The 15,270-nt window shown below is 37.5% G+C and overlaps 1 protein-coding gene across 4 annotated transcripts in view; it reads left to right on the top strand.

Annotated features, from left to right (window-relative positions):
* Positions 1–15,270, top strand: part of SIPA1L1 (signal induced proliferation associated 1 like 1) — a 208,294-nt gene that overhangs the window by 160,179 nt on the left and 32,845 nt on the right. For 3 of the 4 annotated variants that reach the window (XM_088145567.1, XM_088145568.1, XM_088145569.1), the window contains 4 exons: positions 2,247–2,396; positions 4,474–4,592; positions 9,268–9,386; positions 11,275–11,720. In XM_088145567.1, the coding sequence (XP_088001693.1) occupies positions 2,247–2,396; positions 4,474–4,592; positions 9,268–9,386; positions 11,275–11,720 (834 nt within the window). The remainder of the gene's footprint in view (positions 1–2,246; positions 2,397–4,473; positions 4,593–9,267; positions 9,387–11,274; positions 11,721–15,270) is intronic. The other variant, XM_088145570.1, reaches the window with a different exon arrangement.

Below are 15,270 nucleotides of genomic sequence, written 5' to 3'. Positions count from 1 at the left end.
CATTTTTCTAAGCACATTCCACAGCTTGACATGATCAACACAATCAAGGGCCTTTCTGTAATCAGTGAACTACATATTTGGTATTCTTTGGCTTTCTCACTTATTCAGTGTGCATCAGCAATAATGTCTCATATTCCTCGGCCTTTTCTAAAATCAATTTTAACACCTGGCATCCCCCTTTCCATGCGGGGCTCTAATCTGCATTGGATGATTGTAAGCATTATTTTCTTAGTTTATGAAATAAAATGATGTTTTATGCCTAAGGAACAGAAACTCTGCCCTTGTGGTGGGGGGAAATTAAAATTTTCGGTCATGTATTACTCTGCTGTCTCTTTCATGGAGACCTCTGAAATATGTATATTTTCCCATTCATAACACCAAGAGGTGGGGATTTCAGACAGTGTAGCCTGGTTCTGTATCCAGGCTATGATTGAACACAGTCAATTCCTCCAATTAAAGTGATGCTGAGCCCTGTCTAGATTACTGTAACTCAATATATTCCTTCCTTTCCTTTCCTTTCCTTTCCTTTCCTTTCCTTTCCTTTCCTTTCCTTTCCTTTCCTTTCCTTTCCTTTCCTTTCCTTTCCTTTCCTTAAATAAACACCTGTCACTCCAGTCTCACTATCTCACTGTTATCTTGCTTCTAGTTGTTTGGATTATAACTACAATAATCCCAATTAAATCCTAGTATGGCTACAGCAAGTACTAGGCTCATAAATCAGGATAGTTTTAAATGGTTGTTATGTCTTCTTAGTATTTCTTATGTATTTATAATTATTTATCTTAACTACTTACAGCAGTTCAACTATAAATAATAATTTTATAGGGTTTTCCCCTGATTTCATACTTTATATTTTCAACTCCATGCTAATACATTTTCTTCACTTTATTTTATTAACATACTATTCTACTTCTACTTTTATTTTGGAATAATTGTTATGTTGTTTGTTTTATGTTGCTCTATGACCAAAAAAGTAGCAAACAATAAAGATATACCCTTTTACAACATAGAAAAAAATGTGCATTTTTTCCCTTACACATAATCCACAATATGATAGAAGGCCTCAGCTTAGTAAGTACTGACTTTGTAGTACATGCTATAGTAGTGCATACTAATACATATATGAATACCAGTCTCATTGAAAAAAGATTTGCTTAAATAGTGGTTAGTAAATTGCTGATAAAATGAAAGCAAAAGGGTTTGGTAAAATGAAAGTAAAAAATGGATCATCTTTCAAATTTCTAGTGTCTCAGTTGCTTGAAAGCAACTATTTTACCTAGGAAAACTGAATCATTTGTAAATTAAATGCAGTAAGTTTTTAAAAAAGCATGTTTCATGGTGTATCTCTGAGGATCAAAATGTGCATCCTCATTATACTGATTTGACTTCAAAAGTTCATGTATTCTCAACAGTACAAAGATAGGAAATACCTAGATGTAAATATATATGTGCTGCATTTGTTTTTTCTGGATATTTATTGGATGGGGAGAAAGATGGTTTACATTGTAGATTTAGCCATTGCTTGTCAGACTTCTTCAGTGTTGCAAAATTTTAAAGGCTTGGCTTGGCTTGGCTTGGCTTGGCTTGGCTTGGCTTGGCTTGGCTTGGCTTGGCTTGGCTTGGCTTGGCTTGGCTTGGCTTGGCTTGGCTTGGCTTTGCTTTGCTTTTATCAAAAAATTTTGAGTGTGCAAATAAAAAATGGAAGTGGTTTTTTTGGGGGGTACTCAGGAATGCTCATAGTGTAAATAGGTCTGTTAATTATTATATGCTATATTGCTTGCATTTTTAACAAATGTTTAACATTATATTTATTTAACAATATAATAAATATATAATCTAATACTATTGATAAGTTTCTTAGATTTATAATAAAATAAGCAAACTCTAAAATACTGTATGTCCTTTTATAAAATAATGCAATTAAAACACATTTTTAAAAACTGTGTTATAAATCACTTGTTTATTTGAAACTTGGTTAAAACAGGGTCTATTTTTACATTCTTGCATACAAAAAGCAATTCAGCAAGTTTATTTCTGCAGTCCTTGGAAGCAGACATTTCTCCCCTCTGTCCCCGCAGTCTGCTTCATAGGGAGGAGAGCTGTAAAAGAAAGTGGATACTGCTCTGCAGCTGGTTTCATTTTTTGTTTTGATGAATTGATGCTGCTGATGTGGCAGTTCACATAAAATGTTATCTTTTTGATGATTATTTAATAATGCAGAATTTGGATTTTTTTGTATTGAATAGATTATCTCCCGGTTCTGACGTCTATGTCACCGTGTCATCCATTGCCTTAGCAAGATCACAGCAGTGTCGTAACTCTCCAAGTAATTTGTCATCCTCGAGTGAAACTGGCTCTGGTGGAGGGACATACAGGCAGAAATCTATGCCTGAAGGGTAGGCCTCATATGTATTTATTGCCTTATGTGTATGCTTGTTTTTGCTTGAGAATCTGAAGAGAAAAAAGGATAAGGTTACTCAATCCTATAACAAGTGTTCCTAATGTCATGGCTTCTTTATTCCTCATACACAGAAAAGTATGTGAAATTAAAGCGTAGTATTCTGATACCTTAATGTAAACAGTTTCTTGCATTGCCACATCTGCAGTGGCATCTTGAAAACCCATAATATTAGTTCTTTGCTAAAAAGTTGAATAAAACATTCCACATTCAAACTTTGCTTAACTCTGTGTGTGTGTGTGTGTGTGAGACAGAAAAGATATGTTCAGGACAATCCTGTCAGTGCATTTATTTGCCCAGATCCCAACTCATCCATTTAATTTGAACAGGATGCTATAACTTATTCATCTTCTTGTCATATCCCTTCTTCTTTATCAAATATTGCAGATGTAACTGGCATTTCATTCTTGGTGTCTATCATACTCTTGATAGATCACAGAGATTGCAGTTGAATATAAGAAGCCAGTTTAAACCAAAAGCAGTTGTTCCCATATTGTGTTACTGGGCAGATTAGAAGTGTAATGGATAACTAAATGTTTTATTGGCTGTAATTATGAATGGTAGCCTCTTAACAAAATTGTGAAGGCAAGCATACATAACAGCTACTATGACTGAATCTGAATGGTATCACTGTACTTGGAATATTCAGTATCTTAAAAGCCATCTTAAAACCATGGTTTAAAGGCCAGCCAAAATAGTAAGGATTTTCTGAAATAATTTCTTCATAAGAAAGGGTTACAATGCTGGGGCTTTTTGATTAGGAGAAATGATTAGTAAAAACAAGATAGAACTACCGTATTTTTCCAACTATAAGACAATACTTTTTTCTAAAATCTTTACGCTAAAAATTGAAGGGCGTCTTATGCAAGGAAGTAAGCCGAGGAGAGAACCGTGTGGTTGCAAAACTGCCCATACTTTGTCTTTGCAAACAGGCTTCCTCCTATTGCTAGCCTCCAATCACGAGTGAAATAGCTTGACTCTGCAAACAGGCTTCCTCCAATCACGAGCCTCCAATCACGAGTGAAACTGCCCATACTGTCTCTGCAAACAGACTTCCTCCAATCACGAGCCTTATGTAACTGACATCAGCTGATGCTGAACAAACCAATTGGAGGAAGTCTGTTTGAGAGACGAGCTATCGGCAGTTTCACTCGTGATTGAATGTAATCAGTTATGCAAAAGAGCATGGAAATAAAGCTGCAGAGAGATGGTTTGGACCTCCTCCCACCAAGTATATCAGGTAAATGTTACCTAATTACTAAATAAAAATGTGTTAAAATATTGATTTTTTAATTTTGGGTTGGAAAAGTGGGGGGCGTCTTGTACATGGGGGCGTCATATTAATGGAAAAATACGGTATGTGGAAAAGGTGGATAAAGAGGTGTTTTCCCTCTTTCACAATATTGGAGTCTGAAGCTAAATGATGAGAAAATTAAGAGAGACACTCCCCCCCCCCAAAAAAACTCTTTGCATAACAATTTAAACTTAGGAATTTCTATTCTCAAACCATGGAAAGACAAATTCATAGAAGATAAGACTCAATGGCTACTAGTCATAATAGTTGTCTGTTGCCTCCAGATCAAAGGCAATTTGCCTTGAGATAATGGTTGTTGTTGCTGAACAGTAGAGAAGGCCTATTGCTCTCATGTCCATTGTGAGTCTGTCAGCATTCTTATTTTCCTAAGTCTATTCCGGTAACCAAGAGATACCGGACAATGACAATTGTCATTGATGACAATTTTTTTTATCCCTGATCATCTGACCAACAAATTCTTTACTATCTATCAGCTTTGTTTCTAGTCTGCTTCTGTCAGCTAACTCTCATCTTCTAGCTAATGGCTAATAACCATTCTGAAGCTATGAGTCTTAGGGGAATATATGATTTTTGTAAATGAATGATACAGTTGACTGTTTATTTTGGAATGATTTAACTGATTGTAATCTAAAGAATACAAAGCATCTTTAAATGATATTTCCCATGGGCAGAATAGAATAATTGAGATTCCTTTATACAGATTTGGAATGAGTAGAAGATCCCCTGCCTCCATTGATAGACAGAACACAGATACTAGTGGCAGTGGCAAATCCACCCCTAGTTGGCAGAGAAGTGAGGACAGTATTGTTGATCAGATGGGTGAGTATTTCTTTCTTGCATATATTCTATTGTACCCCAAAGTGGCTTTGGCAACCCATTCCTGTGCAATAAGCATTGCTCTTATATGTTTTTCTGTTAATCAGAATGAATTATTGTGACATCTATGCAGTACTGGATGGTACTTATTTATTAGAAATACAGTGGTACCTCGGGTCACAAATGCTTCTGTTCACGACCAATTCGGGTCATGAACAGCACCGTTCGCAAAATTTTGCTTCCGTTTGCGAACTCCGCATCGGGTGATGAATAGGATCCGCGGCCATTTTCCCTGCTGTGACACATGGTCATGACTTCCTGTGGGGGGGGACTCTCCCTCCAAACAATAACCACCTCCCCACCCGCCTTCCTGTCCTCCACGCCTCAAGCAAGGTTAGCGTTCTCTCTCTTCATAGTGTACTGTACTGTACTTTGTGTCATATTTTTGTGGTTAAAAAAAAAAATACATATGGTTCAGAACGGATTAACCGTATTTACATTGAATCTTATGGGAAAATTTGATTCGGGTCGCGACCAAAATCGGTTGGCGACCAAATTCGTAGGGGTCAGAATGGATTAACTGTATTTGCATTGAACCAAAAAACTTAAAAATTTTATTCGGGTCGCAACCAATTCGGGTCGTGACCAGAGTCGCGGAACGAATTAAGTTCGTGACCCGAGGTACCACTGTAAATGTTTTTGCAGAATAGATGCATCATAATAGCCCAATCCTTGGAGCACTTTCTCAAAAAGCTGTACTATAGGCATACTTGGCTTTATTTATGTTTATTTGTTTTTCTCAAAAAGCTGTACTATAGGCATACTTGGCTTTATTTATGTTTGTTTGTTTTAGCCCTCACACTTTTTTTCCAATATAGCATCAGCTTATTTTATTTTTCATTGTGTTCCTTTCTGATAGCAAGAAATATTCAGATAATTGTTTGATTGTTGACAATGATATACAAATGTAAAACTACAGTAAAATATAAGTGAAACAAATCTGTATTTAGCCAAGATATTTTTCCCCACTAACAAATATGTCATCAGTTAAGATCTTAACTGATGGAAATGTTTTCTCAGTCATGCAAATCCTCAGCATTCTGCTGATATCTATTGTTAAGTCCTTGTATGGAATTTTCATCATACAGGCCTCTTCTGCTGCTGTGCTTGAAATCAATTACCTTAAATTCCACTAAGGTTTTTGAAATGATAGCAATTTTAGCATACTTTTATTACATCAATGGCAGTAGTACATTGTGACTAGCTTTAGCAAAGAATGCTAGTGCTAAGAGCATGGCTTCTTGGTAGGCAGTATAACAAAAGCAGAACAGTATTTCTAGAAGATCTATTGTATCATCAATTCTCAAACTTAATCTAGGGTGGGCAACTGCATAACCTTTTGAGGATTAAACAAATGAATGGGGAATCCCACCACTCACAAACATAATCATTTGTAGAATTGCTGAGGACAGAAGAAGTTTTATCCTCTCCATAACATACATGCATATGCACATACTATCTCTCCCTGCTACTACCATGTACAGCGTATGCACAATTCATCATAGGATCAACAAAAGGCTTTAGCAGTTCTGCTCTAGACTGTTGTGTCTCAACTCAGCCATGAACAAGGTCACTGGGCCAGGGGCTGATCTTCTTCACTTCCACCAGCCTGTTCTTGCTTCCCAGATACAAGGTGTGAGCTGAGGAGTGGGAGACAATGGGTAGGTGTTTCAGAAATGTGAAGGATGGAAGAGGGGAGGGGAGGAGAGGAGAGTATTGGGGATGGGAATTGGACAGGAAGATATTTGGGTTGGATATTTGAGTAAACAAACCAAAGAGGTTTTTTTTGGGGGGGGGGTTAATAATTTTATTACAGCTTTTGATAAACATAGTAAAAACTAATACAAATGAAAAGAAAAAGAAAATTCAGAAAGTGTAGGAAAAAGAATAAGAAAAAAAGTAGAAGAGAAAAAAAGACAACAAAGACAGTAAAGAAGTGACTTCCAACTTTCACCACACCAAGCATAAGCGAATATACTAACTTTTCACCCTCATTTAAAGTTACAAATAAAAAACCTCTTCTCCCCATAGCCTAACTTTTATCTATATGCATTCCAGAAATCTTCACCTTTTCAATCCTAGTTCAACAAAAAGTCCATTAGAAGTTGCCAGAGATATCAAACAAATAGATTATCCCTGACCAAATAGTCCAACATTATATTCCTTCTTTTTACTCTGTACAGTCTTGACCTTTAAATCCGCCCTATGGCATCACAGGCATCTTTCATCACACTTTAATATTTAAAAGAAGTCTTCAAAGCTTTTACCAGCCTACTTTGTAAATCCTGTAAAGAGGCATCACCCAGGATTTCTTGTCATAGCTGTTTCATATCCAGATCCTTTTCTTGAATTACCTTTTGTATTCCAATTTTTGTAATCTCAATTTTGTTATCTTCCATGCCTTCAAACTCTATAATATCTATGTCAAGTAAAGGTTTTTGAAGATTTTTCTCATCATCTTCTAAAAGTTTGTCCATTGAAATCTTTCTGAGATATTGGTTATTAATATTTAAACCCATGTAAAAAACTCTTTAATATAAGAAAAAGTTATAGCTGGCTTGGCCATTTTAACTCTTTTCTGCCTGTTCCTTTGGTTCCCTCTAGTGTCCATTTGCAGCCTTCATCAAGCCTCAATTCCTAATATGGATTCAGTTCCATTTCAGTAGTTTCCCATGAATATATTATTTAATTATATACTTGTTTTTCAAATTTTACATCAAAAATAGCCAACATTCCAAATCTCTTTGATCTCCCAATCCATTTAAAACTTTCTTAAATCAAAATCCCCCCCTTTTTTTTTGCCTTTTGCAATTTTATATTATTTTAATTCTTGAGATTCTCTTTAAAATTTCTTAAATCCGAAGAAGAAGGTAGAACTCACCAGGTGTCAAATTGAGCTCACCGTTTTGAAGGTTTCTAATATCCATAAAGTGGTTACATTGAACATTTCCAAAAGTGATTAGAAAGTGAGTTTGGCTGGCTTTGTATCTTTATGAAAGGCTCTGCTGTTAGGAAAGGCTCTGCTCAGACCCACGGGAGACTGCTGTTTTATGGTCTCCTCATGAGGAGCTGCCATTCAGAGCACTTCTGGGCGATCTCCCAATCTCTCCTTCTCCGGAGACATTCGAAGGACCTGTCTACTCACCAGTCTTTCGTTCTACACAGCGGTAGTTATCTCCACTTGTTCGCAGAGACGTCTTCAGTCAGCCATAACTTACACTGGAAGCTGGATATTTAAAAAAATCAAAGGAGTTTGGAGACAAACATATCTGCAGAGTAGAGATTGGAACAGGTCAAGCTCACTTTCCTGGTAGGATTCTCTTAACTACTTGGAAGACCAAATAATAGGAAAAGAAATCTTCTGAAATAACGTTACCTTGAAAAGCAAATCTTCTATATAATGTTACCTTGAAAAGCAAAAAGATATTGCAGTTTTCTCAGATAAACAGAAACATTTTTTCCTGTCCTATCCTGTTTGACAATAATATTGAACACGTGGGAAGTAATCCATTGTCCTAGGCTAGCTGAATGATAGAAAATGGCGTAATGAAAGAAGCTGAAACTGCTCAGATCTTCCTATTATGTTTGTGCTTATAGAAGACAGCTACTATATTCATGAGGAGGATTTAAGACAGAGTGAAATATTTAGTCACCACTTAGGGACCAAGAAGAATTTTGAAAATAAAATATAATTTTCACTTTCAAAATGTATACTTTGTTGTATATCAAGGATTCAATGAGCTATTAAATCCATCAGGTGATTCCTCATCTCCCTCCTAGTTCTCCAGGAAAAAAACTGTGATTATACTTATCTTCAGTTTCCATATGGACAAACTCTTTCAATCACATATGCTTTTTCATTTTGTATTTATTTTTCATTTTTTTCATTATTTCATTGTTTATGGTAAAATGTGATCTTTTCAGAATAACTTTGCAGTTCCTATGTTATGTGTTGTTGTTTGCACTTAACTACTGTAAAGTTCTGATATAAAAAGTACAATATTGAAATACCATTTTTTAAAAAATTAAAAGGTAAAGAAGATAAGCATTTTGGTGTAAGAAGGATTGCGTACAATATTACCTATCAGCCTCTTTTTGAGTAGTTTTCTGCTTTAAGACACTTAGAAGCACCAGCTCACACAAACCTGAATAACTGTATTCTAATAATTATTAAATTGTATTCATCTGTTATAAACAGAATATCTTGTTAACAGAAGTTTATTTGATTGAACAAAGATTTGTGTCAGTAGATTCAGACAAGAATCCATTTGGGGCAACTTTCCACTCCCTTCTTCACTCTCTTGGGCTTCCCCCATCTGTTAATGTATAGAGTGGAAAGTAATAAAGGTTGCAAAGAGGAATTGCTGAAAATCATCCCACTTGCCATTCCATTAAAACGAGCCTCTGCTGGGGGGAAAAATCCAAGACTGAAAAAACATTAGATACAAAGATATTATTCTTCAGCTTTAAGTCAGCAATATTAGAAAACAGATGTCGTATTCTGCTTCTGGTTCTTTATAGACCTTACAAGTTTCTCAGGTTTTTTTTTTTTAATGCCAGGCAATAGATTGTATAAGTTTCCTGAATGCAAATGCCATTATTGTATGCTGTATTACAGAAGCAACATGCCATCTCCCTGCAGTGTCCAAGGTGTTGCCATCCTTCAGAGAAAGTCCAACAGGAAGACTGATGAGGCAGGATCCAATAGTTCATCTATCTCCAAATAAGCAGGGCCATGTAAGTTCACCTTCTGATTTTTATTCAAGGTGTCTTAAATAAAGCTCTTGAAAGATAAAAGTGTCTCATACTTTCCCCAAATTATGGTTGCTTTTAGAGTACAGATGTGCAGCCTATTTATAATAATGATCTTATTATTATAAAACTGAATGTACGGTGCATCTCCTACCAATTCAGAGGCAGAATTTTGCTTTGAACTGTAGTATGATAGTTTGAGGATCTACAAAACTTCCTTTCAGAAAAAAACACAAATCATAGCAAATTTTCAGGACTTAACAACATTTGTACAGGAATTAATTCTTATATTACTCTTCAGATCTCTATTAATATATGTAGTCCTCGCTTAACAACCCTAATTGGGACTGGCAACTCCATCGCTAAGCGAAGTGGTCGCTAAGTGAAACATCTGACTGCCCTGCTTAGTGACAGCAGTTTGGAACTCCTGGTTGTGGTCATTAAGCGAATCACCTATGGTCATTAGGCAAGACATCACATGACCATGACTTCCTAGCTCCTGCCAGCTTCCCCGTTCACTTTGCTTGTTGAAGCTGGCTGGGAAGGTTGCAAATGGTGATCATGTGACTGTGGGACGCTGCAACCATCGTAAATGCGCGACAGTTGCCAAGCGCCCAAATTGTAATCCTGTGACCATGGGGATGCTGCAACGGTTGTAAGTACGAGGACTGGTTGTAAGTCACTTTTTCCAGCTCCATCATAACTCCAGTCGCTAAACGAATGGTCATTAAGCAAGGACTACCTGTACCCCTATATGGTTACTATCTTTTCCTTTCCTGGCATTTAAATTCAAACATTTCTACTTACACAGGCTGCATCCCAAATCCCTTATTTATTTTAAGTCTAGTCACATTATCTTTTAACAATGCACAGATAATGAACCACTGACAGATTCCTAAAGGAGAAGGAACAGGTCTGAAAACTCTTCCCAAACTATTAAAATCTTGAAAAGCTGCTAATGTTTTTTTTTACGACTATGTACATTTTTATATATTGAATATGTCCTTCAATATATCTTGTATTCTTAAATATTTTGTATTTGCCATTACATATGGTTAAATCCTTAGCTGCTGCCAGTATAATTAGTGGATTAATCATTTACTTTAGCTGACATACTATCTGTAGTAGTATATTGTTGATTTGGATATAAGCTAAAGGAATCCCACACTGCTAAAAAAAACAGTAGCTTCAAAGCAGTTCTCTCCAGCCTGGTAACCTCAAGATGTAATGGGACTGTTAATTCCTGAAATTTCCAGACTGGCCAGGAATTCTGTGACTTGAAATCCCAGGACTTCCGGAGAGTAGAGAAGACTGCTTTAGAGTTATTACAGCTCCTTAAGCTATAGGGAAACATGTTTCTCTATGCTGATGTTAAAGATCCAAAGTAGATCTTTAGTTCATAGTTTAAGAAATGATACAGTCATGTAACTTGCTTAAAATACCCATGCAATGTTGCCAATTTTCTGTTTCTGTTTGCTTAATACCTCAAAATCTGGATCTGTTCTTAGATGTATTCATTTTACTTAGCTTAGATTTAGCTGTATAAAGGGCCTTTTTTCTATTTAATCAATCATTTTGTACTTTTTAAGCATATTATGAAAAGTGACATATTTAATGAATATATTAAATTTGGTGATAAATTTAAATTAAATACTTTACAGATCTTTCAAAGGAGTCTATCAAGGGATGTTACAGGTTGCTACTTCTCTAGTAGTATACTGAGGGGAATGTTTCTCTTTTTATGTTTGTAGAGAGTTATGAGTACTTTCCATTACTGTATAATTTCAGTAATGAGTAGTTCCTCCCATTTTATGTTATTTCATTCCACAACGTTGAATTTAATTCAGAATCTTGTATGTGTGTCTGTGTGTAGTCCGACAGCCACTACTCCAGCCACTCGAGCAGTAATACACTGTCCAGCAATGCTTCCAGTGTCCATAGTGATGAGAAGTGGTATGACAGTGGAGATAGGACTGAATCAGAGCTGAATAGTTACAACTACCTTCAAGGCACTTCTGCCGATAGTGGCATCGATACCACTTCGTACGGTCCCAGCCATAGTAGTTCAGCCTCTCTGGGCAACTCAGCAACATCTCCCCGATCAGGACTTATAAAAGAAAAAGTGGCATCACTCTGGCACAGTTCCAGTGAAGTGGTCTCCATTGCAGATCGGACTTTAGAAAAAGAGAGCCACATGATGGACAGAAAAACAGAATCTTCATTGAGCTTGGACATCCATACCAAAAGTCAACCAGCCTCCAATCCTTTAACAAGAGAGAACAGTGCTTTTAGTCTTAGTGATGCTGTTTCCCATGCAAGGTAATCTTTTTTAAAATTATATATTTGAAGTCTCTTTCTAGATATTTCTAGCAGCTATAAGAAGTGGGTGTTTTGAAAATAACAATACATGTTTCTTAGCTTAGCAGTTTGAAGAAGAGATACTGTGCAGAGAGTTTGAAAATGCAAGTATGTTTGATCTTTCTTTTAGTGGATGGAGACTCTACTCCATCTGTCATAGGAGTTCTTAAAGAATGGAATGTCTACATCATTGCATGAAATTCGTATACTCCACTTTTTGAATGGGTGGCTATAATAAATTTAAATAATAGTAATAAATGCATATACTAAATGTTACATTTGAGTAAGGCCAGGGCATGATAACATGGCAACTCCTGATCCTTGAACCATAGTTTAATTAACTGGGATTTAGGCTAGAAGGTCATATATTCCTCTCACTTTACCGCACAAATTTCCCTCGGGTTCCCCTGATCCTCAAGTTAGAGAGACCCATCTTTTTACCTGAATGAATGAAACCTGTTGAATGCTAATGTTTATGCTGAATTAGATTTGGGCTAGTAAAGGGGCCGTACCTGAAAAATATTTCTCTTATTTGTTTCATAAAAAGCACAGATCATGAATTTTGTAATTCAAGTTTAGTTGTCTCTTATTTGTCAGTGAACTATTTCACTAAGGTATGTGCCTTGGATTCATATGAAGAGTGGAACATGATGCAAAACAAAGTAATTTAGGACAGATTTATCAGGGAAGAAGTATACTGATCGGAACTCTCTTCTGACTGCAGGCCTCTGCACAACATGTTCCCAGGCTAATTCTTTGGAATATGTAGTACTATAAAGAGTGGTTTTGTGGCAGCCATGCCAGAGGGGAAATGTGAAGAAATTTTCAAGTGGGAGATATCCAAGCAAATTTCAGACAGATAAACTGAGATAAATTTGTGCAAAAGGAATTGACGTTCATCAGGAATTATGCTTTTTCCTGAATATGGTGGAGTTAACTGCTGTATGTTGAGGAAGTTTACAAGGGATTCACTCAGTAGTCATTCCTGTAAGAGAATTATGTCACTAGGCTAGGTTAGCCAGCTAACATTGCTTAACATAGACAATGATTCAGGAAAGAAGTTGGACAACAATGAGTTCAAGCAAACAAAGTTAAAGAACTTTCTTAATCACCCAAATATAATCAATAGCTATCTGAATCCAATACTCCCTTTCTCTCCTTTTTTTTAACATGGGCATTTTCTGTGATTTACTTTTTTTTTTTTAATCTGTGGTCTTCTGATTTCTCTAGCTGTGCTGGGGGAAAAAATTAAAAACTAAGCCAGTCACAAATCTTGAGATTCTTGGAACACCTCAAATAAATAATCCGCAGAACAGCTCCGTTTTGTCTCAGAAATTTTGATCTGAGATCAGGATAAACTCTCAACATATTTGGAACATGTGTTTAAAGGTCAGGATATTTTGCACATTCTCAACAGACATTTGTATCTTTCCCATGGTGGACAATAGGAAAATGGAGCTGCTTTTTTATAAAATCTCACTCCAGATTTGAGTTAAATTGGATTATCTCTGGAGTGACAGAGGTACATTAACAACATTCTAAATAATCAATGTTTGTTTGCTATTGTAAGTTTTTGGATCCAAATTACAAATAGTAACATTATATAATAATAATAAATCCTCCTTTGAATCAATTCTGAAAATTTTATGGATGGCTCTTGGCATTAATATGAAAGTGGTTTAGCATTGCCTTCTTCTCATATTTTTAATTTCCCAAGTCTAGCCTACAGCTCTGGGATTTTTGGTGGTCTCCCACCTAAGTACAAAATAAGTGCTGCTTAGCTTTTTGAGATCAACTAGTTGCTACATAATTACTATTATTTAATAATATTGTTGTATTTGGAATACCACACAATAAGTAATCAAAATTTACTTTTCAGATTACTTGTGAATTATTGATTGACTGTTGCTTAATTTTTGTTTGCCTTTCCACATCCCTTAGGTATTTTGTATTTCATTTCCTGCATGTTTTCTACCTTTTATCAAAAACGGTAGGGCAGCTAGGGCTTTGCATAGTGCTACTGGGCTGTGGCTTTGCGCTGGACTATGGGTTCACACCGCACTTCTGGGGTGGCTAGGGCTTTACGCCACACTGTTGGGGCTTCCCGAGATGCTGTGGCTTTGTGCCATGCTGTTGGGCTTCCCGAGGTGCAGCGGCTTTGCACCATGCTGTTGGGGCTTCCAGGACTCTGTGGCTTCGCGCCATGCTGCTGGGGCTTCCCAGGATGCTGCAGCTTTGTGCCACACTGCTGGGCCAGGCTGGGGCAGCTGAGGCTTCCAGGGGCAGCTGCGGCTTCATGCTGCACTGCGGCTCGGGCTTCTTGCAGCCCCAGACCTGCAGCACGCCAAGAAGCCCCTAAGTGGTTCTGGGGCTGCTTGCCGCCCCTCAAGGCAGGGTGCAGGGCAGCCAAAAGGGCAGAGATGGGGGGAATAGGGAGTTGTGGGGACAGTCCCTTACCTTGGAAGAATCAAGGGTCGAGGCTGGGAGGGACCTGTTACACACACTGCTCCCAGGTTTGGCTTATGGTCACTCACTCACACACTCACAGCCTATTGAGGCACGCGGATCTTGTCAACCCCCCTTGCTTTCTACCTGGGTTTTCCAGATAGGTGCGGCTGGAGAAGACAGACACACAGCCCTGGTCAACAGCCGGGAAATAACTAGGGATACACATAAATCACTTCCAACCGAACACTGAGGCACAAGAGGTTCTTTGTAATACACGGAGACCCAGTGAATTTAAAGTAACAGCAAAACTTTATGGGTTGCAAGGTACATTTGCTCTTTCTCATACACACACACACGCACTCATTCATACTTACCCATGTCCTTCCCAACTAGGCTGCCAGGCACTAGCTAGAGGGATGGAAGCCGCCAAGTCTGGATCCAAAGGTGACTCAGATGACTCAGCTCAGATGACTCCAAATGGGCAGGCTTTGGGACCCCTTTTATCCCCAAAAGTCCTTGCTTGGTTGATTTACAAGTTGATGGGATTGGGGTGAGGGTTTCCATGTGCTCAGGCCCAACTTCTTTTGTCTGGTTCAGGTCCTTTGTTTCCTTAACAACTTGCTTCCTTCTTATCTACCTCCCTGAAGGGATCTCATAGACAAGTTTCCTGGCTTTTGTCCTCTCTGCTTATGTGCCTGTTTCATCTTTAGTTATGGCAGCTTCAGCCTAGTCTCACAGACCAAGCCCGGAATGGCTTGGATTGGGGTGGGTCCTTGAGTAACAACTGGTGGAATTCACTTAATGATGGCAACGGGGAGTGCCAGGAGTGCCATCACTAAACAATGCAGTCACATGATGTCACACTTTACGACTGCATCACTTAGCAACGGAAATTCCAGTCCCAATTGTAGTCATAAGTCGAGGACTACCTGTACTTTAGATTGTAGAAGACAGTAGTAGTAGTTAATGTGTACATTAATTGACAGCACATAATATCATGAATAAAGACTCTCTTTTGAGTCTAAACTATTCTGAATTAATTGTGTTGCTGATTTCAAATTAA

This window comes from Python bivittatus, unplaced genomic scaffold, assembly GCF_059951505.1.
Source record: "Python bivittatus isolate LINGU-HERP-01145 unplaced genomic scaffold, Pbiv_v1 ctg000480_np1212, whole genome shotgun sequence".
NCBI lineage: Eukaryota > Metazoa > Chordata > Lepidosauria > Squamata > Pythonidae > Python > Python bivittatus.
The sequence above is the reverse complement of the archived record's forward strand: the minus strand, read 5'-3'. Positions and strand labels throughout refer to the sequence as shown.